Source organism: Lissotriton vulgaris, chromosome 8, assembly GCF_964263255.1.
Source record: "Lissotriton vulgaris chromosome 8, aLisVul1.2, whole genome shotgun sequence".
Classification (NCBI taxonomy): domain Eukaryota; kingdom Metazoa; phylum Chordata; class Amphibia; order Caudata; family Salamandridae; genus Lissotriton; species Lissotriton vulgaris.
This window is the reverse complement of record NC_141696.1, coordinates 44,645,093-44,671,384: the sequence shown is the minus strand read 5'-3', so window position 1 is coordinate 44,671,384 and position 26,292 is coordinate 44,645,093. Positions and strand designations below refer to the sequence as shown.

The window sequence follows — 26,292 nt, the reverse complement described above, 5'->3', positions numbered from 1 at the left end:
TTAAAAATCACGGGATGCGTGTAGGTTCCGCACATCCTAGTGATATATAAAAAAAAGAAACGCAGTAAATATGTTAATTTTTCCCCAGGGGGGCCAAATCCCGGGGGCAATGTTGAAAAAATAGTGTGGGGGGGTCCCAATCCCCCACACTACCCCGGGGACCGCCACCCCGGGGCTATAATTTAATATATGCGGGGGCTCACGGGGCCCCCCGCAGCCCCAGGGAACGCCACCCCCGGGGCTTCTTCAAAATGGGTGGGGGGCTCTCAGGCCCCCCCAGACCCCCAGCCCTGGGGATTGCTACCCCCAGGGTTCGATTATAATGTATGCAGGGAGCTCATGGGACTCCCGGAGCCCCGGGGACTGCCATCCCCGGGGCTATTTTGTAATCGGTGGGGGGGCTCTCAGGCCCCCCAGCATGGGAACCGTCACATCCCGGGGCAAGAATTTAATGTATGCGGGGGGCTCACCGGGGCCCCCCCCAGCACCGGGGATCGCACCCCCCCAGGGCTTCAAACAAATGGGTGGGGTGCTCTCAGGCCCCCCAGCCCCGGGGACCGCCACCCCCGGGGCTTCTCAAAGATGTGGGAGGGGGTCACGTGACCCCCCTCCTTGAGCCTCGATGGCCCTGGGGACAGCCACCCACGGGGCCAGCTCCTGCAGTGTCCCATGGTGCCCACCCCCGGGACACTGCTGTTTGCAATGGGGCTCCCACCCTGCCACTGCAAACGGCTTTGCTTCATTGAAGCGAGAGCAGGGAAACCTGGTCTCGCTTCAATGAAGAAAGCAAATTGCTTTTCCATATGGGTAGCAGCATGTTAGCTGCTCCCCATATGGAAAAGCAATGCCGGCCCTCGCAGGAGGCGGGGAGCCGGCGGGACCATGGGTGGATTTGGAACCCCCCACGGTCCCCAACAATGAGGGCCAGCGCCGCGGGAATTGGGTCCACGGAGCTACTAGTGGCCTGGGAGGGGGGACACACGGCCTCCCTCCGCATTAAAAAAAAAAAAAAAAATTAAAAAAAGGCTGGCCCCGGGGATGGGGTCCCCGGGGCCTTGAAGTGGCCTGAGGAGTGGGGCTAGGCAGCCCTCCTCCATAAAAAAAATGACTTGGCCATGCCCCGGGGGATGGGGTCCCCGGGTTCCAGAATTGGCCACGGGAGTGGGGCCACGCTGCCCACTTCCCGTAAAAAGAAAAATTGCAAAAATGTGTATTTGGGGGTCAGGCCCTGGGGGATGGGGTCCCCAGGTCCCAAAAAAGTAAAAGGAAGGTGGGGCACGCAGCCCCCCTTTCAATAATAAAAAAAGACACAATTGTCCCTAGGCCCTGCTTCCTCCTTGCACCACTCTGCAAACGCGTCCCTGGTGCCATTTGCAGAGGGGAAACAAACTCCCCTTGAATACTGGGTGTCCCTGGGGGCCAACTAGCCCACGAGGAACCTCCAGTATGTGCCAGGGGGCTGTGTTTGCACAGTGGTGAAGGTAGGGGACGGGGCCTGAGGACAGAGCTGGGTTGCAGGGAGGTGTAAAAAGGGGCGTAGCCTCAGAACACCTCTCTGAAACGCAGCTCCCTGGTGCATAATGGAGGTACCTGGTGGGCTAGATGGCCACCAAGGGACCTCAGGATTCAAGGGAACTTAATCCCCCAACTTAAAACACACCACGGTGCCCATTTGCACAATGGTGAAGGTAGGGGGCGGGGCCCAAGGTGATATGTGTGCAAACATGCCCTGTGGTGTGTTTTAAGTTGGGAAATCAGTTCCTCTTCAATCCAGAAGTCTCCTAGGAGTCAACTAGCCCACCAGGTACCTCCATTAAGCACCACTGAGCTGTGTTGCAAAGTGTTGTAAAAAGGGGCGTGGCCTCTGAATACCTCTCTGCAACGCAGCTCCCTGGCGCATACTGGAGGTACCTGGTGGGTTAGTTGGCCCCCACGGGACCGCAGCATTGAAGAGGAATTAATTCCCCGACTTAAAACGCGCTACAGGGCATGTTTCCACACATGTCACTGCAGGCCCCACCCACTTCCTTCACCATTGTACAAATATTCCTCTAAAATCAGTCGAACTACGAATTCCGATTTACTCACCTGTTATCAGGAGAGAACTCAGTGCTGCATCTTTTAGCCCAGCACTGAACCTGAAAAGTAATTCTAAGCGTACTTACAAGTAACTTGTATTTCCTTCCATAGGAATCCATTGTGTGGTTTTCAGCAGAAAAGTTTCTAAGTGTCGAATTTTGAAACGTATAAATATTCCTCTAAAATCAGCTGAACTACAAATTCCGATTTACTCACCTGTTATCAGGAGAAAAGCCAGTGCTGCATCTTTTAGCCCAGCACTGACCCTGAAAAGTAATTCTAAGCGAACTTACCAGTAACTTGTATTTCCTTTGATAGGAATCCATTGTCTGGTTTTCACCAGAAAAGTTTCTAAGTGTCGAGTTTTGAAACGTACAAATATTCCTCTGAAATCAGCCGAACTACGAATTCCGATTTACTCACCTGTTATCAGGAGAGAAGCCAGTGCTGCATCTTTTAGCCCAGCATTGACCCTGAAAAGTAATTCTAAGCGAACTTACCAGTAACTTGTATTTCCTTCCATAGGAATCCATTGTGTGCTTTTCACCAGAAAAGTTTCTAAGTGTCAATTTTTGAAACATTCAAAAATTTCTATAAAATCAGCAGAACTATGAATTCCGATTTAGTCACCTGTTATCAGGAGTGACCTCAGTGCTGCTTCTTTGAGCCCAGTAGTGATCCTGAAAAGTAATTCTAACCATACTTACCGGTAACTTGTATTTCCTTCCATAGATACCATTTTGCCAAGTTTGGTGTAATTCCGTTCAGCGGTTCGGGCTGTAGCCGTGTCTAATAGACCTATGGAAAATAACATGGGGAAAACACGTTTTGGGACCCCCCCTTTTTTCTCAGCCCCCTCTTGACGAATTCCCCCAAAACTTTCAGGGAAGGAGCGGAGCGGAGCGGGCCATCTTCTTTGAGAAATTCGCGGAGATTCATCAACCGGCGCCAAAGTTATTCCCAATAGAATGTTGCGGATTTCCTATGGAAACTAGGTCCTAACTATATATACCTACTGGCGACCGCCTGTAGGTAATGCATGTATGCATTTACCCTTTCAATGTTTATTTCACAATATTGCTGTTCAATGAGATTCATGTCCTCTATATTCAATAATACAATCAACCTTAACATTCCCTAGAGAGAACAGCAACCTGTTTTCTCCGCAAAAACCAAGGCAACTTCCTAACTGAGACCCATTTCCTCTCCTGGAAAAGATAAAAAAATTAAAACCTGATTGCAAAAAGTGAATTTGTGGCCCGGGCGAGTGTCAGAGCAAACAGTCTCCAACTGCTATGTCTCTAGGGCCTTTCAATTCACTCATACTGCCATATCACTGAAGGGGGCACTTTCCAGGGTGAAAAACCTCAGAGTAATGAGCTCCAGGTCCGCAGCACTTCCTGGACATGTTCATTGTGTACCTCGATGGTGCTCGCTGCCTGGAAATATATGTTTACAATGTCTGTAATGCAATGATATAGCACTCACTCCTTACAGAATTATGTTGACACCATGCTCAGCATGTAAATTTCATGTGGCCACCTTACTACTCCAGCAAGATGTTGACGGCTGTTTCTCTGTGCCACTGCCCCCAGGCGTGAGTCATCGAGGCAGGAACATTGTCATAATATATGGTGTGAATGGGATATCTCTTGATTATCAATTACTCCTTTAAAACCCTTCTGTTATTGATGGCTGATCTTCTCAGTCTTTGATGAAGTGCACATTAAGGATTATTCCAAGATGTTTGCCTTATTTTCCAGATCCAGGACATTATGCGCATGAGCCACCTACTCACCATCTTCAGAGAGAACAAAGACAGGATGCAGGACCTGGATGTTGCTATGGCCCTCCTGAAAGGTTAGTAAAGGCTTCACCTCTACACTAAACATCTACTAGAACATCTAACATAACAACAGTTACACATTGGCGTTTCTTGTTGCTGAATAACAAGTGTTTAATATTACCCAACCCAGGGGTACTCCTTTTATTGACCTCATGAGGAGAAAAGACTAAGTGAACTCACCAGGATTTGACCCTACAGCCATGAAGTCAAACACAGGTTTCTGGAATGGGTGCATTAGTCCAATGAGCCACAAGATATACCATATAGCACGTGGCATGTGACAGGTATAATAACAATACCGAGGGGCATATTCTCAAGAATGTTTGATAACCATCGCAGAATTAGCTTAACACAACTCTTCACATCGCAGTGTATCGCGGGAACATAACTCTGTGTTAACATGGTATTCTCAACACGAAGGTACCATGCCGTAGTCCCACGATAAAGTGTTAAATGACCGTGTTAAAATGAACTCGACGCCGAAAAAACGTGAATAACGAACGCAAAAATAGTAGTGATGAGGCCAATTGCGATGCAAAATTCAGCGATAACCAGCAATAGGCTGCAATTCCCACGCGTCATGTGGGAAAATGCACCATAAAAGCAGGGTAAAAAAACTGTCAAATGACAATGTACCAGCACAACCCCACATTTGTGACGTAGAGAAAATTACCATTGTCCCACATCAAGTAGGCATCTCCTCACAGTCACAATGTACATTGACATGCAGTCTGCATGTAAACTGCGCCAATGTTGAAACATGCATGGAACACACTGTGAAACCGCATCTCCCCTTCACATTGCAGAAGGACAAGCAACCCTCTCCTGCACATAGACGTGTCATGTCCATGATCAATTAACTATGAAAGAGCGGATGAATGTAGGGGCAGTGACTCCTGACTTAGGTACATGTTGCCCATGTTGTGGGACTTGAATCACAGGGGGCATCCCTGCATCATGGTGGTACATATCGACTCAAAAGAAGCCCTGTTGTCACCTGTAGGTCACAAATGACAGCCAAAATGGAATGATTTGGGACATATGTGAAATACCGCAGAGTGGGATTCCCTACTAACTGTGACACACAAAACTGGCAGTTCAGATACGTGACACTCTAAACAGCCTCTCTGCACAGAGGTGACGGACCCACCATCCATGAACACATCATAACATTGTTAGCACTACATTTCACACTCACACTTGTCTGAGTGATGTGCTTGTACAGATGAGTGACATTCACACAGGGAATGTTTTTTGGATTGCATATATTTGCACATGCTGTGCCTGTGGTCATTTTGTACTGTCCCATGATTGCTAAGGACTATCACAATGTGACATGCTCATGTGAAAAAATTGTCAATGATGGTGTTTCTAAGAGCTATTCCTGATGCGGCTGCAGTGGGGTGTGGTTCACATGCCTCATCTTCATCATCATCGTCCGGTGCATCTGGCACTTGTATCCATGGGGCATTGCTGCGTGCACATATGTTGTGCAACACAGGACATGCAACGATCATCTTGCACACGATGTCTGGGCTGTACAGGAGCCTTCCACCTGTGACGTCCAGGCACCTGAAAGTGACTTCAAAACTCCAAATTTACGTTCCACAATGCCCCTGGTGCGTTTTTGGGCCGCATTGTTCTGCCTCTGGGCCTGGGTGATCGGGGCTCAGAGAGGTATTATGATCCAAGCACAGAGTGTGTATTCTTGATCACCTGTGACATAATTGGTTCTGCATGATGTGTGGGCAGGGTCACTGGTTCATTGGTGTGTGATATGTTTGACTTTGTGATTCCTGTCTGACATGTACTGCTAGTTGCAAATGAGCGGCATCAATGTGTATTACGGAGCCTAACTGCTGCTCCTCCCTCACCCCGAACCTATTCACTAGTGTGCGCAGCGCAGTTGGATCAAATGCACTCCTACGGCACACAATTTTCTGATAGATACATCTGCCAGTGGATTCCTCCCCTTGTGAATATCCCCCTGCGTCAGCAACGTTCGGAAGACTCTTTTGTAGCATGCTGCCGTGGACGACGTCACAGGAGCACAGCATCGCGCGCGACTACGGCTCACGTCACCTACCCCTTATTAGGCCTACGTCGGCGTGATGACATCACTTCCCTTTTTTCCGCGTCGTCAACGCAAACGGTTTCTTGGGATCTCTTGTGTTGCGGCTAGTAACTTTTTTGCTATTTGTGTGTTTCTGTATCTTTTTCGAGCTGTTGTCTTTCATCGAAGACGTTGTTGAAGAAGACAGGTTTTAAGGAGTGTGGATCGTGTGCCAGGATGATGTCCATTACCGATCCTCATAATGATTGGTTGTGGTGTCTGGGCTCGGACCACGATGTCGGAGGCTGTCGATCCTGTTCTAAGATGAACCCGAAGGCTCTGCTTGAGCGAGAGGCTAAACTCCTTCTGGCCAAGGTAAAAGGGAAGGATGCCAAGAGGTCTTCGAGGTCAAGATCTAGACGCTCGAGGTCGAAGCCGAAATCGAAGTCGAAGTCGAAGACGAGGACGAGGTCGAGATAGAGGTCGAGATCGCAGTCGGGGTCGAAGTCGGCTTTGGGACATGCTTCGAGTTCCTCAAAGAAAAAACATAAGAGGAAGAAGCATAGCTCGAGGCACCCTTCCGGCAGGGAGTCGGACTCGAAGAAGAGGTCTTCATCTCGTAAGCATCATAAGGACTTTATGTCTCCCTCGCCATCTCGTGAGCCTGAAGCTGAAGCCTTGCATTTTCAGTCTCGAACGCCATCTCCAGATCCGGGACCGGATCAGTGTCTGTCTTCTGCGCATGAGGAAGAAGACGTTGAAGAACCTCAGGCTTTGGCGCCTCCGGTGCTTCATCGAGAGGAACAGGAGGGTCAAGAAGAACCGATTCCAGTGCAGCCTCCTACGGAGCAGCCAGTGGGTTTGTACCCTCCGTTTCCTGGTCCTGGACAGGACCCCTCGTATTTCCTTAAAGCTATGTATGGCGTGTATGCGAAAGCAATGTACCCCACTGGTGCACCGGCTGGTCCCATGGGTCCATTGTCGTACAACCTGGGTGTCCCTCAAGCTTACGCTCCGGCACCTTTTATGCCATTCATGCCAACGCCATATCCACCTTGGCTTTGTTCGGTGCGCCGAGGTCATCGACTCCGCACACGGCTTCGCCGGCTCCGGAGCGACTTCGGGATCAGATTCGAGACTCGAGGCCGGTTCCAGCTTCCCATTCTTCGGCTGTTTCAGCTCCTCACTCGACGTCGGCCCCGACTCCGTCGGAGTCGCTACCGGATCCGACGACTTCGATTTGGTTGGAGTGGTCGAGGTGTAGAGCTCAGCGTCTCTTGGAAGAGAAGGAATATGAGGATCCTGAAGTGGAGGAAGGTGAACTTCAGGATCAGGAAGATTATTTTGAGGAGCTGCATAGTGCAAGTGGATTGGAATTTTTGCCTGAATGGGGATTGCCTGCAGTTTCTGATGCACCCTCTAAGGATGTGGTTCCATACCATGTTGTGATTAAAAAGACTGCAAATTTGCTGAACTTAACTTTGCCTTCTATGGAGTTTAAATCGAACATCCTTACTAAGGTTCTGCATTCACCTTCTTCTGTTGTTGAGCCGACTCTCCCGCTCACTGAGGCTCTCACTGAACCGATATTGGAAGTCTGGAAAAAGCCTTTGCCTGCTCCTGCAGTGTCTAGAACAGTGGCGAGACGCTATAGGGTGGCACCTGGTGACCCTGAGTTCTTAACAAGTTCAAGATGCTCACTCTTGCGCAGGTACTTCAGGCGCTGTTGGAAGAAGACTGGATGGTGTCGATCGACTTGCAGAATGCCTATTTTTAAATTCCGATCCAGAAGTCGCACAGGAAGTATCTCCGTTTTACGGTGGGTTCGCAACACTACCAGTTTGCGGTCCTCCCGTTTGGACTTACTACTGCGCCTCAAGTCTTCACCAAGGTGATGACAGTGGTGGCTGCGCATCTCAGAAGGTCGGGGATTCCAGTGTTCCCCTATCTGGACGACTGGCTGATCAAAGCAGAGTCGCCGGAGAAGGTGCTCCATCATCTACAAGAAACAACTCAGTTGTTGCACAGGTTGGGTTTTTCGATCAATGTACCCAAGTCTCACCTGGTGCCCTCCCAGCGCAACCTGTTCATAGGTGCGGTACTGGACACAACTGTGTGTCATGCATTCCCTCCTCCTCAAAGGATTCGCGACATACAGGAAATGATACCCTTGTTTTACAATGGAGCGGTCGTTCCAGTCCCGAAGGTCCTTCGTCTGCTCGGTCTTATGGCTTCTTGCATTCTGTTGGTCAACCATGCACGCTGGCACATGAGGGCACTCCAGTGGTGCCTCCGCAGGCAGTGGTATCAGCACAACGGGGATCTCAGGGAGTCAGTGAGGATCTCCAGAGAAACTGCGCAGATCTGTCTTGGTGGGGTGTGGAAGGCAATCTGTCTCAAGGAAAGCCTTTTCAACTGCCTCCATCGGTGGCCACAGTGATCACGGATGCATCCACTCTCGGGTGGGGTGCTCATCTGGGGGATCTGGAGATCAAGGGTCTTTGGTCTCCAGAGGAAAGGTTGCTTCACATCAACCTTCTGGAATTGCAGGCCATACGTTTGGCACTCAAGGCCTTCCTCCCTTCCCTTCGCTTTCGGTCGGTTCAAGTCCTGATGGACAACACCACCGCGATGTGGTATGTCAACAAGCAGGGAGGAGTAGGGTTGCGGTGTCTCTGCAGAGAGGCTCTGCGTCTCTGGTACTGAGTTCAGGATCATCAGATTTGTCTAATGGCAAATCATCTGGCCGGGGTTCTGAACGTACGTGTAGACAATCTCAGTCGGCAGTTCTCGGCCGACCACGAGTGGAGGCTTCACCCAGAAGTGGTTCGTCACGTCTTCCGGACGTGGGGAACACCTCAGGTGGACCTGTTTGCCACTCACTAGAATGCTCACTGCCCGTCATTCTGCAGCCTTCAGTTTCCGATGCAAGGAGCACTGGGGGACGCGTTTCAGTTGAGTTGGGACTCGCAACTCCTTTACGCGTTTCCTCACATACCCTTGATTCCTCGGGTTCTGAGGAAGATTCGCCAGGACCGGGCCAAAGTTATATTGATTGCCCTGGATTGGCCCAGAAGGGTGTGGTATACAGATCTTCTCCACCTCTCCTCGTGCTCGCCGCTCCGTCTCCCTCACAGGGCAGATCTCCTCTCCCAGATGGAGGGGCAGGTTCTACACCCCCACCTCCAGACCTTACACCTTCATGCCTGGAGATTGAACGGGGCAACCTGAGTTTATTTTCTCTCCCACAGGATGTTGTGAATGTCATCTTGTCAGCCAGGCGTGACTCCTCCAAGTCCATTTATTCTTATAGATGGTCAAAATGTGTTGCTTGGTGCGGGGAGAAGTCCGTTGACCCTTTAAGGGCCCGGTTGTCCAATATACTACAATTTGCACTTTCTTTGGCCCAGCAAGGTTTTGCGGTGGCAACTATCAAATGTTATTTGTCAGCCTTATCGGCTTTCCTTTCTTTGCCAGACCAGCCCTCTTTATTTAAATCACCTATTGTTTTACGTTTCATTAAGAGCCTTACCAATAAATTTCCTCCTACACCTTTTATTGTACCTCAATGGGACTTGAACCTTGTTCTTATGTTCTTGATGGGTTCGCCTTTTAAACTCTTACACTCGTGTCCCTTGAGACTTTTGTCTTTTAAGACTATTTTTCTGGTGGCAATTACCTCGGCAAGGAGGGTAAGTGAGCTTCAAGCTCTTAGCTCAAAGCCCCCATTCTTGACCATTCATGCTGATAGAATGGTTCTCAGGATCAGGGCTGCTTTTCTGCCTAAGGTGGTTACTCCTTTCCATCTAGGACAGTCCGTTACCCTCCCTACCTTTTATCCTCCCCCTCACCCTTCCAAGGAGGAGGAGAGGCTTCATCACTTGGACCCTAAGAGGGCGGTGAGTTTCTACCTGGACAGGGCAAAGGAGTTCAGGGTGGATGACCTGCTGTTCGATTGATTTGCTGGCTGCAGGAAAGGTAGATCGGTGCACAAGCGCACTCTTTCAAGATGGATAATATTATGCATCAAGATCTGCTACTCCCTGGCGGGTAAGGACCCTCCTGAGGGTATAAGAGCTCACTATACTAGAGCAAAGTCTGCTACTTCTGCTTTATCTAGAGGTGTACCTGTTGAGGATATTTGCAGAGCCGCGACTTTGTCCTCCCTCCACACTTTCGCAAAGCATTACTGCTTGGATACCGAGGTGAGGAGGGACGGCCACTTTACCCGTTTTGTCCTCCAGGATTTTCTGGTATAGGAAGGTGGACACCCTCCTCCGGGAGTAGGGACTGCTGTTGGACTCTATTCACAAGGCGAGGAATCCACTGGCAGATGTATCTATCAGAAGAACAAGTTACTTACCTTCGGTAACACTTTTTCTGGTAGATACAGTATCTGCCTGTGGATTCCTCACAGACCCACCCACCTCCCCGTTGCCCACTTTGCTATACCTGAGTTTTATGTATATTTATATTTATATTTGTATATATATTGGTTTTTTCATACCTTTGCTACGCACTATGTGTGCAGTTTTGAATTGTATGTACTATACACATTGTATATTTGTATATATGCTGTCATTGGTCCGTCCGGGTACCTCGAAGGCACAGAAAAAAGGCGGAACTGATGTCATCATGCCGACGTAGGCCTAATAAGGGGTCGGTGACGTCAGCCGGACTTGCGCACAATGCCGTGCTCCTGTGACGTCGTCCACGCCGGCGTGCTACAAAAGAGTTTTCCGAACGTTGCTGATGCAGGGGGATATTCACAAGGTGAGGAATCCACAGGCAGATACTGTATCTATAGAAAAAGTATTACTGAAGATAAGTAACTTGTTTGTTAGGCCTGTCTGCGCATGTCCACAAACCTGACAACAACACAGTGATGTTGTGCGCTGAAGGTGGGCAGCCACATGTGTGTAGGCCTATGGTAAGGACAGGGCAGACACAGATGTAGAGTTCATGCCTGGCTGAACTCTCCACGCGGGGTAGACCTTTGGCTTATGTTGCGGTAATAACGACACACACAACAGTTGGCATATCTGATCCCTGATCCCGAGCCGGCTTGCACTCCCTCATTTGCACCTCGGCCGAGCCCACCCTCCAGGGGCATTCTACATAGGAACATTGTATATTGCATGATGGGTGGCGCCGACACTACACCAGAGACACATGCATTATTTACTTCCTTTGCAAGGCCTAAACTTAACCACGCCCATAGCCACGTGTTGAATGACCACACCACTAAGCTGTACTGCCGTACGTCAGTCCACTCCGCTTACACTCAAATGGGGGTCCAACACAGCTACATGTCCCAGGTTTACCCCACTGCCTGAGGTGACAGGGTTGTGCCCGATGGACACAGCACAATGTAATGTAGTATGACCCAGGACCCTCATGCATGCATAATGACCTCACGGACAAACTGGGATAATTTGTAGAACTGGCTACGGGCATGTGCACCCGGCACCTTTTATTGACAGGGTCACATGTCCAGTGACAACTGTGCTGGATGGGTGTTGGGTAGTGTAAGCCACCCCTCAGGGGTTGGTTAGTGCTGGCAACAACTAAAACAGTGATCAAAATATAAGAAGTTCAAAGTTCAAACAGCAAGGGTCCATGACTTGAGCTGCACAGAGTTAGTGGCCCCGGATGTACTGCGGCTGACACAGGCACACCGCCACAAGAATGTGACTTGCGATGCACAGAGGTAGGGCCGCGAGAGCTGAGTGGGTCCTCGTTGATGTCCAAGGAGAATGTCGTTGATTGTTACGGGGACAGTGGAAGGTGTTCATCCAGGGCATTATGCAGAGGGTATAATCAAGCAGAAACAGGCAATATGGAGGAGTTGAATGCTAAAGTATCCCTTTTCCCACCATGTCAGTATCAGCTACATGATGATGAAGACAACCCCCAGGCCAAAGACTCAGATGCCACCAAAGCTCAACCAAAGTTCAACCAGAGAGTGCCTATGACTCCTGTGGCACAGAGTCAGTGGCACCAGAGCTGGATGGGAATGCAGTCTGCGATGAGACCTGGACAATGATATGAACTCTGCCATGATGAGATCAAGACTCTGTTCCAATTATGAGACCTGCAGCCAGCACCTCCTGGATCTCCACCACACGGCGTTGAAATGGCATGTGGAGAAGATTTCTGGTTGATGAAGGTGGAGACACCAGAGCTGAGCGGGAGTACAGCCTGCAACAGTACTGTGTCCTGCCTGGTACAGACTGCATTGGATAGGTGTGAAGCCTACTGGACCTCAGTGTAGGCCGAAGGCAGACGTCAGCAAGGGCCCACAGACACGTGTGGTCACAATGCTATGCACACGGTTAGTGGCACCACATTGAAGGGAGTATAGTGATATAAACTCAGCCATAATAAATGCACTCTGCCCATGTGTAATCAAGACTCAGTTCCAAATGTGTGCCCTACTTGACCGGTGGAGTACGTCAATGAGAAAGGAGTACTACGGGCCTTGCTCGCTGAGGCCGTGGTGGTCTGAGGAGGCTGCCAAGGTCACAGACCTTGGGCTTGGAGCTTGCACCGGCACATGGTGGGCCCTCTTGGAGACATGCCGGTGTTGGAAGGTGAGCAGTGAGGCCTGGATGTGCAGGGGCGAACAAGACTGGTACGGGGACAAGCGGTTCAGGCTGCAGCAGGCTCAGAGGATCGCTGGCATCGTCGCTCACAGTGTCGGCCTTGTTGTAGAGTGAGAGGCCCGCCCTGGCAGACACGTTGGCCATTCCGAAAGAGAACCACGCCCAGGGCTGTGTGCTTCTTATTCCTCGGGCCAACCCTCTCGCAAATGCTTACAAGGGGAACGTAACAAGCTACAATACCGAGATCTTCCCCACTGTCTAGGGTGACATGGTTGCGTCCACTGTCCACAACACTACCACCACTAGCAGTATATGTTGACATGGATATGTCTGTGGTCTGCATACTGCAGTCTGTTCAGCACATCCACGCCACACTTGGCATTGTGTACATTTTCATTCATGGGTCACTTGCCTCCTTCGCACATGCCTGGTTCCCACCTCTCCCCACATTATGCTATTGTGTGGTTGAGGTGCCATGCCGTTGATGGCTCATGTATAAGGCTAGCCCAGTTTACCGCAGTAAGTTGTGCTGTTGAGTATGGTGGGTGGGCATGTTGTTTGGCATGTTGTATGTGAGTTTATAACATGTGCATTCCCAGAGTTGTGAGTTGCATGATTGTGAAGTTGAGGTGTGTGGTGTGTTCTTTTGGTACTTACCAACGAGCACTGCATATGATGGACTGTCGGAAGATGTGTGAATCATGCACACTCCCTGGGTAGTTGGCAACGACATTGGTGAGGAGTCCCCATCGGTCTACTGTTGCCTGCTCATTGATGGAATGCGTGTGCTTTCTATTGCGGTAATTGTGTGTAGTGTCTGGAGGGGACACAAATAGGACATGTGTGCAGTCGATTGCCCCCAACACGTGTGGGAAACTAGCTATTGCGTAGAAGCCTTGCTTGGTCTCCAGCTGTTTCTGCAGTGTGGGAGAAGTATAGGTACTGCGTTACCAAGCTGATGATGGCATCCAGGACAGGTGTGAGGATCTTGGATAGGGCTGGCTGTGAGACTCCTCTGACTCTGGCGGTTGTTGGTTGGAAGGTACCAGAAGCCAACAGGTGTAGCACAGCCAGCGGTTTTGTCTGAGGTGGGATGTTGGTTGTCTGCTGTGTTGGTACTGTCAGCCTGTGGGCAATGATGTTCAGGATGCAGAGGATGGTTGTCCTTTTGAGTCTGTAGTGGGCAATGACTTTCTCTGGTGTTAAGTCTGTGAGGCTGGTGCATTTTCTGAAGGTCGCTGTCTTTGTCTGCGATGCCTCTGTGGTGGTCCGTGGAGGGGGGCTGGGGGGGTCTGTGGTGGGGTGACGGGCCTTGGGGTGGTGGTGGTGGGTGTTGTGGCCCTGTTGGGACTCCGAGCTGCATGATCAGTAGCTCATGGCATCTGTTGTTCTTCAAGTGTGGATCTGGGCTGAGCTCCCTTTTCTGGTGCAGGTTGTAGTCCGACGCTACACCAGGTCAGGGCAGGAGTTAATTCCCTGTTGTTAAAGCATTTTATCTCCTTTTTAGTGATCTTATTGCCGATCTGACTGGTCGTTGAGAATGTTGCTGAGTGGTGTTGTTGTGGCTTTTGCACGGGAACTCCTACATTGCATATTATTAGCGTTAGTTGCCGGGGTCATCTGTGGCAATGCTTTTTGCGGCTCCTATCACAGATAAACTGGTCATATGGGCTGTTCGCACCAGCTTGTGAATGTGGCGATGAATTTATTGCGACTTTGGCTGTGATGAAGTGCCGATAACTTGGCGATAGATGCTTGAGAATATGCCCCTTAGTATGAAGCATAGAAAGAGAAAATACAATCACACATATTATGAGTATTGGCTCTCTCCACACCCTAACGCTGATGTTTTTTATTTTTTTTATTTAGTCATTTTCAAATTAATACATCAATACATATCTTCTATTCGACAGCATGATGTAAAAGGATATCAATTAATAACAAAACCGATACCCCCACCCACCCCGATCCTGCAATATATGACATGCATAGCTGAAAGGCTAGTCCGAGACATTAAATCCACATTAAATCCCACAATGCGTTGGATTCTCACATTAGCCCGCATGATTACTCAGCTTGTTCGCTGCGATATTTGGGCACTCCCGCAAGGGTGCCCAAATATCTTTTGGTCGAGAGGTGGATGGCAGCTCATCCTGAAACAGCTCCAACTGTTCTTGACAGTATACCATGTCCGTTAACCAACGTGATGCACGTGGGCTACGACGACCATCCCAAATAAATAGTACACGTCTTTTGGCCAGAAGTAGCGACATTCTTACAAAACGCCCCAGAATTCCCTTCACACCCGGCACGTACCCCAACAAACACACCAAAGGCATACATTCCAGTTCACACCCAGTCATGGTGCAGATCATTTCTAACACATCCACCCAGTACAAGTGTACAGTCCTGCACTGCAAGGCTGAATGAAGAAAATCCACGTCCCCCTGCCCGCACCGTCTGCAGCAGTCAGTGTCTCTAAGCCCCATTCTTCGGAGTTTCTTCAGGGTGTGATACGTCTGATGCAGGAATTTCAGGTGTATGATACGGAGGTTACAGTTAAATGATAGCTTTCCAGTCACCCCACAGATCTGTTCCCATTCCTGCATTGTAATTTGCATATCTAAAAGCTTATTCCACCTCCCCAGGCTCCTGTCCTCCGGTAGTACTGTCTCCTCCTGCACCATTTTATACAATCTCGTAAGCAAGTGCTTCCGCGATGCAGCCACCATGACCAGTTGCAACACTTTAGATATGGCTGGATCCTCCGGGAAGCATGGGTAATGGTCCCTGACAGCCCTGCGTACTCTGTAACATATATATAAGAACAGTGGGGTGGGATTAGAGATATAGTCCAAGTCCGAGTGTGCAATGTGTGCAATGTATGTCCCTTCCTTGTATAAGATACCTGCCTCCGAAGCGAGGCCATCGAACCGCGTTCACCTGCCACTGAGAGAGCAGCGTATCCCTCGATGGGCATAGCCGGGGCATACAGCGGTAGTCTATTTGTCCTTTCACCTATTTCCTGCCACGCGGAAACCGTAACATCAATTGTATTAATTTCAGATTTGGGAGTTTGCCTATGAACATGCGTAACCATGTTCTTTAGCGGCGTCGGAGCCGCATCTCCCTCCTCCACCGCCACATGTGGGATGAATCCATGCGGGCGGAACCAGAAGTACGCGTACTGTGCCTGTCCACAGAGATAGTATGTATAGAAGTCCGGAGCATGGAAACCTCCTTTCTCGAAGGGCAGAGTCAGCGTGGCCCATCCAATCCGTGGTGGCCTCACACCCCATACCAACCTGAGCAATTGGGTCTGAATTGTTATAAAGACATGTTTATTCAGTTGAATGGGGATTTTGCAAAACAAATACAAAAACTGGGGGAGGATCACCATTTTTATGACTGCGATGCGGTCCGCCAGCGACAGAGGCAGTCCCACCCAGCGATCAACTCGCTCTGTCAGGGCCGTGCAAGCTCTCCCGTAATTTTCACGGATCATCACCACGGGATCTCGATGGATCCAGATGCCCAAGTACTTGACAGGTTCTTCAGTCCAGACTAGGGGGTATTCTACCTGTGGTACAATCGTGGCAGGTGTGAGGGGGATCAGCCTCGACTTCTCCCAGTAAATGCGTAGCCCCGAAAAGAGACCGAACGGGATATATTCTCGGATGACCTGCGATAGATATGTCTGAGGCTCCCAGACATACAGGACCATGTCGTCCGCATATGCAGAGATCCCTACTGGCCGGTTCTTAAAATTCAATGCAGCTGCCCTGTGAGATTGACGGATCCTACATGCAAGGGCCTCTAGCACAATGGCAAAGAGAAAGGAGAACAAAGGGCATCCCTGCCTGGTGCCACGTTGTATAGTCAGTGGCTCAGAAGTTAGTCCTCCCACTCTCACCCTCGCTGATACGTCTGTATATAACTCTTGGATCCAATGGATAAACACCTGAGGAAAGCCCATCCTTTGTAAAATGGAAATCATATATTTCCATTCGATCGAATCAAACGCCTTGGCCGCGTCCAGTAGGACGGCCACTGCGGGTAACTCCGGCTTTAGGATGTGAAACGTAGCAAAGATCGTGCGGAGGTTCCATGTAGTCGACCTGTTAGGGATTTAGCCAGACTGGTCCGGTAGGACCAAGGGCATCAGAGGGTTTAGCTTGGTGGCAGCACCTTAGCGAGGATCTTCGCATCTATATTGATGAGGGATTGTGGGCGATATTATTCACACCGCGTAGGTGTCTTGTCTTTTTTAACAGAGCAACGATCAGAGCTTGCCGCAGGGAGGGCGGGAGGTGCCCTACCTCATGTGCCTCTGCGTACATTGCCAAGAGGTGCGGCATCAGGATATCCACATAGTGCTTGTAGAATTCTGCAGTCAGCCCGTCAGGGCCCAGGGCTTTGCTATTAGGCAATGATATAATAGCGTCTTTAATATCCGCCTCATCTATCGGGAGGCTGAGATATTGGCGATGCACATCAGAAAGCCAAGCGCAGGCCGTGTCGGCCAGATAGTCGTGCAGGTCGGCCTCGTGCATGTCACCTGTGGATGTGTAAAGAGACTCAAAAGACAAGGTGGGCAATGCACTGCGATGTTGAAAAGAAGCAGAATCGTTAGTTATCAACATTTCCGACACTGAACTATCGCAACATGAGACTGAGCTTCTACAAAAAGGCACGTCATTCATCCCCACTTCATATACCAATCAACTGGAATTGGAGACCAGTACATTTAAATTAACCAGGAAATTAAGGCTACGACATTTCTTTGAGAATGTGATTCCACCATCAACTGATCAGAAACCGGATCAACTTTGTGGACTACGCCCCACGAGCTCATACATACCACCTGTCAGTCACAAAAGTATAGACACATTTGAGACTTTAGTTAAACAAGATCTGGGTAAAATAAACTTTAAGAAAAGAACTGGGACCAGAAATCTGACACAGAAAGATAATGACACATTGAGGAAGATTGCCAACAACAAATCGATTAAATGTATAAAGGCTGATAAAGGCGGGGCTCTCGTCGTCATGAATTCTAGCATGTATAATACCAAGATGAATGAACATATCGGCAAATCCGACACTTACATTCTACTAGAATCTAATCCAACCAACTCATACAAAGCTGCATTAACATCAATCATCGACAAAGCTTATGACAAAGGCACTATTGATGAGCGCACCAAGAAATTCTTATTGGTTGATCACCCAAGAAGTCCCACCATAACCCTATTACCCAAGATACACAAAAACCTAAAGGACCCACCAATGCGGCCAATTGTGTCCACCAAGGGATCTCTTCATGAGCCCGTAGGCAAATTTCTTGATCGGTATCTCCAACCATCTGTTAAAGAATTAAAAAGTTACGTGAAAGACACTACGGAATTCATACTCAAACTGTCGGAAATCAAAATAAATCAAAATGACAACCTTATCTTTTGTACTGCGGATGTGAACAGTTTGTACACCTCAATTCCACACGGAGGTGGAATAGAAGCCATTGAGAAAACTTTAGCACACAGTAACATCCCGGAAGCTATGAAAGTATTCCTCATGGAGCTCATGATCTACACTCTCTACCATAGCTACTTTTGCCACAACAACCACTGGTTCCAACAATCCTCTGGGATGTCCATGGGCAATTGCGCTGCTCCAGCGTATGCTAATATTTACATGTCTGATTTCGAACAACAGCACATCTATGACAATCCAGCTTGGACCAACAATTTGTTGATGTACGTCAGGTACATCGACGACTTATTTTTTGTGTGGAAAGGCACTAGAACCATGTTGGAAGATGAACTTAATAACTTAAACACTAAAGACCACAGAATACAAATGACATGGAATCTTGATGATGCTCAAATCAATTTTTTGGATGTTCTAATCACCAGATCTGACACCGGTCTAATCACAGACCTCTACAGAAAACCAACAGACCGCAATAATACTTTGCACTTCGCTAGCTTTCATCAGCACTCGCTGAAACGTCACCTTCCGTATAGCCAAATGTTGCGATTAAAACGCATCGTATCCAATCCGGATACATATGTTCAACGGATCGATGAAATGAGTCTAAGATTCATTGCCAGAGGATACCCGCAAGAAACCACAGAGGAAGCAAGGATAAAAGTATCCATGATTGAACGTGAAACAGCCCTAAAGAAGACAACCAGAAAAGAGACAAACCGGATGGTAGTCGTCTCTAAATACTCGACATTGAGTGGAAGATACAAGAAAATCATCCTACAACATTGGAGAATTCTGGCATTGGAACCAGACTTCAAAGAAATGTTTAAAAATCCTCCGATTTTTGCATACACTAGAGCGAATAACCTCAAGGAGATCCTGTCGAAAGAAACACCCGTTTCACCCACCTACAAAGGCACTAAAGCGTGCCTTAATTGCAACAACTGCAATAACATCATTATTGGCAGTAAAATCAATCACCCAATGAGAGGTACAGAAGTCAAGCTGAAAGTTAACGCAACGTGCGACTCATCCAACCTGATTTATCTCCTTAAATGTCCCTGTGGAAAGATCTACATAGGAAAGACAGAGCGAAAAATCAAAGTCAGATTGAATGAACATAAATCTAACATCAGGACGAAACAAACTAAATCTAGTGTGGCTACACACTTCATGGAAAACCATCACACTGTGGCACAGTTGAAATTTTTGGTTCTTGAAATTGTCGAAAAAAAGGAAGGAAGAGACAACAACAAGTTTCTACTTCAAAGAGAAACCTCATGGATTTACCGTTTACAATCATACAAACCTTTCGGTCTTAATGACCGCATTGAACTAAGTTGCTTCTTGTAAATACCCGGCTGGGTATATAAGGACACATTCATATTGTGCGAGTCTACTGAGATATTTATGTACTCATTGTTTTTATTTCAATATCACCCGCTTCTAGACATGTTTTTGTCACTCTTCTATAATATCATACTTTTCACCCCTTGATGATCTCATCAACCCATTTCACATCGCTTTCTCACTAACTTCACGTTCGTCTATACTCACCCATTCCAACATGGCCCCCACCGTCAACATATGTTGGTCCCTCGTCGATTTTCATTTCCGCCCATCCCACCCTGTGTTTATATCGAGTCAGTTTCACCCGTGAGCCGTTACTTCAACCCGGCGACTTCGAGTTGCAGTCAACCGACCTGGAGACTTTTCTAGTCCCCCCACAGAATCCCGCATCGGTAAGCCCATGAGCCGCGCCCTGCTAGCGAGCTTCCGCTCACATCCGTACCCGCTCCTCGAGCGTTCCCCTAACCACTTGTTTTTATTTGTTTCGTTTTAGCACCGCATTACAGCCCCGTTTACACGTGAGCTTTTTTCACTTGTTTATCCAAGCGTCTCTATCTATCACCCGCTCACTGATTCGTTTTCCTTTCTGGGTGCGCCAATTATTTCCTGACACTTCTGAACCATCCCGGTATGGTCGACCCCATGTAACGGTCACTTCTGTATCTTTCTGCACAGACTTTTGTTCGTCTTGAATTCACGTTTTGGGAAATGTTTGTTTTGAAATGTTATCATTTGTTAATGCAACCATGATACAAATATAGATCGTTCTCATTTTTCAGAGCTCCTTGAGAAAGGGTAATGGACCCGAAATGCATTGGAGCGACGATGATTTTGTGTAGAGTCTAATGAATTGGATGCAAATAATCCACTGATGAAAAACTTTTGAAAAATAATCAACTCTTATTGAATAAATTCCTGAAATCCAATGGAGTCTATCTATTTTTGAACCAGAGGGAGTGCCCAAATACTGGGATGTGCGCATTGTCAATGTTCACACATAATCTAGATGTGTAAAGAGACTCATAAAAGGAGCGGAACTGAGCTAGGATATCATCACTTGCAAAGTGATCCATGCCTCCGTCGTCTACAATGTGTTCTATCTGGGGGACTTCAGTCCTATCGCGCAAGCAACTGGCTAGTACCCTGCCAGGCCTGCCCCCTTCACCATAAGATCTCGCTATGCATCTTCTCGAGAGGTATTTGATCTCCGTGGCTGCAAGCTCATTGTACTCCTCAAGGTATTCCCTGATTTGAATCAGTATCTCAGAAGAGGGAGCAGCATCATATTGAGCCTCTAGGTTTCGCAGCCGCTCCTCCATTTGCTGTTGCTGGCCCCTCAGGTCTCGCAAGATTCCCGCCGATGTGCTATTGCACTCCCCCTGTATCGTCACTTTGAAGGCCTCCCATAGAGTAGCATCGCTATCTACTGTGCCCACATTAATCTCAAAGTAACTTACTATGGCCTTGCGGATGGTGTCTGCATATACAGGATCTAGCAGGGAGGTAGCGCGAAAGCGCCAGGTGAAGGGGCGTCGTGGAGTTAGTGGGACAGTTAGTTGGATCAGGACAGGGTTATGATCTGACAGGGTCCTTGGTAATATAGTAGCTGATTCGACCCACCCATTAGCTTCCCCATCTAAGAGCCAGTAGTCCAGGTGAGACCAGGAGTTGTGAGCAGGTGTTACATGTGTGCCCTGTAAGTCTCCTGCGTGTCTTAAGCACCAAGCATCTATTAAACCCATCTCCTCCATGAATCCACGAACACATGACGCCACTTTTACCATGCGTACGCTATTGAGGTTGAATCTATCCATATGCGGGTCCAAGTAAGTGTTGAGATCCCCCCCAAGGAAAATTGCTGAGTCTGGCCAAGAGCGCAGGACCTGCAACAGTTTCAGAAATGCCGCTGGCTCATCCACTACGGGGCCATAAACATTGTCTATTGTCACTATCACTCTTCCCAGCTTGCCATGCACCAATGCCCAACGACTATCATCCGCAACACATGTGTCAATAGGCTGGAATGGAGTCCCTCACTTGATTAGAATAAGCACCCCCTGTGCATAGCTAGAGTAAGAGGAAGCCAGGCGGAACGCCGCCCAGTGCCGAACCACTGCGCCCTCTGTGTGCCTGGTCAGGTGAGTCTCCTGCAGGAGAGCAATCTGAATCCCTTGGCGATCTAGGTGCGCCAGCACTTGTCTACATTTCCTGGGCGTATTCTGGCCACGGTCATTCCAGGTGACACATTTATACCTCTCACCCCCCATCTGGCAACCAGTGCACCATAACGAGCTACCAGCGCACTGCCTCAGCACAATAATCAGCACATACGAGCCACACTTTGGAACAATACTCATGTCAAAAAGAGGACTAAATTTGCAGGAAATCACACCCCCCACCCCTCCCCAGCCCCCCCCCAACAACCTTGAATCAGCATAATCAAGGGGCACCAGACCAACGCCCAACAAGAAAAACCATACAATGCAGTGAAAACATGAGCCCCCCTCCCACTTCAGCAAACCCCAATCGCCAAAGGCCCATCGCACCCTCCCTCCTCCCACCTTCTCCCCTTCATCATGCAACAAACCTTGTGGGTCATACCCATCAGGGGAGTGTAGTGGCCCATTCCACCCCCAACACTCGGCAGGGGGGGGCACTGGAGAGTGTATATGAAACCATGTCCCCAAATCTAGACCCCTAATCACTCAACGTCTGCTAGTAGGGAAGTGTGCAGGCGCCTGTAGAGGTGCCATGTTAAGTATAGTCGTAAAGGAACCTTAAACATGTAGACCACTCCCTGAAATGACTACAGTATATCATGGTGACATCAAATGGAGGGCGCCCAGCCCGTACATCAATCCCGGACACTCAAAGGACCTAACTGATATAACAACAGCCAGCATAGGTGAAAGGGACAAACATATCCCAACAACACGTGTACAACAGGGCAAACCAGCCGTAGTTTCACGCCCATGCCAGGAGGTCAGTCATCCACATCCGATGTGTCGTCTGGTTTCCTCCACCCGCGCTTCAGGGATTTGGTGTAGTCCATTGCCTGTTTGGGATTTGTAAAGATCTTGCCCTCTGCGTGTTCCCCAAAGCGCAGCCTTGAGGGTATAGCATAGCGTAGGGTATTTGTTCTTTGGCCAGCAGCTTTTTGACGTTCTGAAACTCTTTACGAGGCGCTTGAACCTGCGCCGTAAAGTCTGGATAGAAGGAGAGGACGTTGTTTTGGTAAGTGACCGTGCCCTTCTGCCTCGTGATTCGTAGAACAGTGTCCTGATCACGAAAATTGAGCAGGCGGGCGATTATAGGCCGCGGCGCCGCACCAGGAGGGGGACGTGCTGTCAATGACCTGTGGGCGCGCTCTATCATGAACATAGGGGAGAGTTCCTCAGCGCCGCATATCTTGCGAAGCATTGTTTACATGTAATCCTCCAGGCGCCCCACATTCGTAGATTCCGGCAGACCGAGGACGCGGATGTTATTGCGCCTCGATCTTGCTTCGATGTTCTCATTCTTGGCCTGGATCACCGCAAGGAGTTTGGTCATGTCTGACGTTTGGGCCGCCACCTGCTGCAGGCCGTCCTCCATCTCCGATATTCGCTGTTCTGCCACCCCTATGCGATTCGCCTGTTTATCCAATTTGGCAGAGAAGTGGTCCATCCGTCCATGTAGTGCTTCTATCTTGCCATCAATTGCTTGGAGGCTATTCTGAATGGCCGCAAGTGATTTCTCCAAGGCCGTAGGTCCCTCCGAGACCCCCTCCAGCTCAGCGTCCGATGCTACATTTTGTGGAGACTTGCCGCCCCTCCGGAGCTTAAATGTGAGGCGAGGCTGTGATTTATCCGGCTTGCCCATCAGGAGGTCGTCACAGTTCACTGCTCACTGTGAAAGAAATGGTGTTCAGGTCGGCCTTGTGCACGTGCCCCCCCTCTGGCCAACGACGCTTCGCTGTGCAGTTTGTCAGCACGTGGTGCACAATCCTTCCACTGTGTCTGTGGCCCTTCCTGGCCAGGTTCGCCTCAGGAGCCACTCTGAGTCCCCGGCCGGATAGCACGTACAATACCTGGCGTGATCTCAGAGGCTCCCCCCAGGCATATATTTTGCAGATAATCAAGCAGGCGTGAGCAGCAGTGCCCCCAGGGGTGCCCTGTACCAGTTCACACTACATCGAGGCCGGTAGGGGGGGGGATATCAAGGTCCTAGCGCCAGTGCAGTAGTGAGAGCTCCCCCAGGGAGCACAGGCCCCCTTCGCCATGTCACATCACAACTCCAAAACCGCACCGTTCGATTCTCAGACAGAGGCCCCCACCGCACCCACTACACTTGCAGCTGCAGTAGCAATGCGGTCCACACTGTGCTGGAGGAGGCACTTCCACTGATCTCCTGGAGGGGGGGGGGGACTATGTGTCTCCAGCTGGTATTTGCAGTGTCCAAATGCAGGTCTATCCTGTAGTAGGGTGTCCATGCCCCAGTGTTCCTGCGCGTGACGGCCTCCCGTGTAACTGTACCCCGTCAGCCAGTCACGGACCTCATGGGGCCTGGTGCCTTTATTCGCGCCGGCCGCTCGCGTGATTCCGCAGCCCGGCCCTCGCAATCAGCTCCCCGCAGTCAGGGCCCAAGCAGTTGGACTTGCGAGTCCTCGCACTTATCTGTGACCTCACGGGGCCGGTGCCTGCGACTTCTCCACCTCTTTCTGGAGCGGCACACACTCTTCCTCAGCTGCGGGTCGTGGCAGTAGCGGCTCACAGTTTAGAAGGGGCTCCGGGCGCCGCCGCCATTACACCACACGGCCAGCCGTCACCATCCCGGTCGGGTTCTCCAGACAGCCCCCTCGATCTCCGGCAGGGTTGAAACCGCTATCACAGGTCCGGGGTCATTACAGCAGCATTGTCACAGCCCGGATTCTTCGATTTTAGCACGGAGCAGGTAGGATGTTGACGGATTTTCTCCGGTGGCCGGCAGAGCCGCACTACAGTGCTGCCATCTTGCCAGACGCCAAGCCACACCCCCCCAACGCTGATAGGTAGGGTGATTTGTGCTTCTTCGTGACTAGCAGTGCTTCTAACCATAATTAAGTAAAATCATTGTTTTTTAACATGTCTCAGCCATAATTTTCCATAAAACTGGAAACTATGTTTTTAAAGTTATTGTTTGCACATTTTGTGAACCTTGTTGTCATCTACAGCTGATCATGAATCCTGTGATCAAGCTTCTGATTTGTGAATCGAGTTTTCTAGTTCATGAACCTAAAGAACTAGCCTTACTATTGTGCTTTGTGAACCACTGATGCCAAATTATGGAACCATGTTTGATTTGTACCAAAGATTCATGAAATGTTTTTGACTCCATTATTGCCAACAGCCCTGTCTTACTGCTTCTGGATCCAGGCTGGTGACCCTTGCTCCTTTTTGCTGATTAGGGGAAGTTTTAGCCTCAGCCTGCCTGGCAAAGCTCTGACCATCTTGCCCTGTCAAACACGTCTAAAGATTTGCAGTGTTTAGTTTGTGAGCAGGAATATCTGGGTTTTGAGCTTTGTAAAGAAGTAGAGAACAGCTTGCAAACCAGAAGTAATTTTATGAATTTACAAAAATATCTATTTAGAAAGAACTTCGGTCTACAAAAAATGAACATGGAAAAATTTGTGTTTGTCTCACAAATTGTGATTTCCCCTAAAAGTAAACTTTGGCTCACCCTAACAATTTACCTCAAGTTTCGATGGGGCAATCAGATGCATATGAGGTATGAAGCTAGCTTATTTGGTAAATTTGCTCTCAGTCAAACTTTATTAACAAAAAAAAAAGTAAATACCAATACATATAAGAGGAATTGTTATAACCAACCACCTGAGAGGTCCGAAGCACAGGCCATCATTTCCATCTTCCTTGTTCCCACCCTGCTCTACTCACCATTGGTTGCTTCTGTTCTTGCTCTTCTACCATTAGTTACAATGTTGGTCAGTTTGTGGCTGAGGAGTGAAGATTGTTAGGAGAGACAGATAGCTGCACCTGAGGTCATTATATACTGATTGTGTTGATGTAAACTAGTTGCTAAACATTACTATAGAAACTGAGCAGTGTCGCTGTCATGGTAACACGTGCTATGAAGATGTTGAGTGGTACCCATCCATGGAAGTACCCCTGTTTGCGTACAAAAGGGCAAAAAACATCAAGGACCATCTGGTGAGATCAACCACAGAGACTACAGTGAAGAAAAGAGGCACCTTGGAATCGACCTGGGGTCTCCCACCGATCAAGGGGCATTATAAATGTGGGAACTGCGTTAATTGTCCTTACACAGAGAATACTACCACTTTCCAACATGGTAACTGCGATCAGACCCTAGATTTCTTCTCAAATTGCAACACGCGCAACGTTGTGTACTGTATCTGGTGTCCATGTGGTCTACCATATATCGGACAGACACAACAACCCATAAAAGCAAGAATAGGCAACATCGCAGACGCATAAGGGGTTGGGTGTTAACAGCCCCCCTGCTTTCTCATTTTATTGCCAACAATCACAACGCCAATGACATCAAGTGGCAGATCATTGACATTGCCGAAATCCCAGAGAGGGGAGGGGACCTCACACAAATACTTCAACATCGAGAGAGTCATTGGATTGACAGAATTGACTCGATCAACAAAGGATTGAATTCCGCCGAAGAATGGCGTGGGTTGTTGCCACCCTTAACTGACAGCCTGCCCTTGTTACACTGTGACCCTCCCTGGGTCCATGATTCTGTCCGCACCTCGCATGCCCCATACAGGACTGTAGTTACCCTGCTTCACTGCACTTCTGACCTTGACTTCAGTCCACCCATGGACATGGCCTCCATGAACCCTTCACTTCCTCCAGATTTGG

At 49.0% G+C, this 26,292-nt stretch overlaps 1 protein-coding gene across 1 annotated transcript in view; it reads left to right on the top strand.

Moving 5' to 3' along the window:
• LOC147693350 (transient receptor potential cation channel subfamily M member 2-like) overlaps positions 1-26,292 on the top strand; it is a 1,918,272-nt gene that overhangs the window by 734,637 nt on the left and 1,157,343 nt on the right. Inside the window, exon 14 of the mRNA XM_086933680.1 lies at positions 3,843-3,939. Coding sequence (XP_086789806.1) covers positions 3,843-3,939 — 97 coding nt within the window. The remainder of the gene's footprint in view (positions 1-3,842; positions 3,940-26,292) is intronic.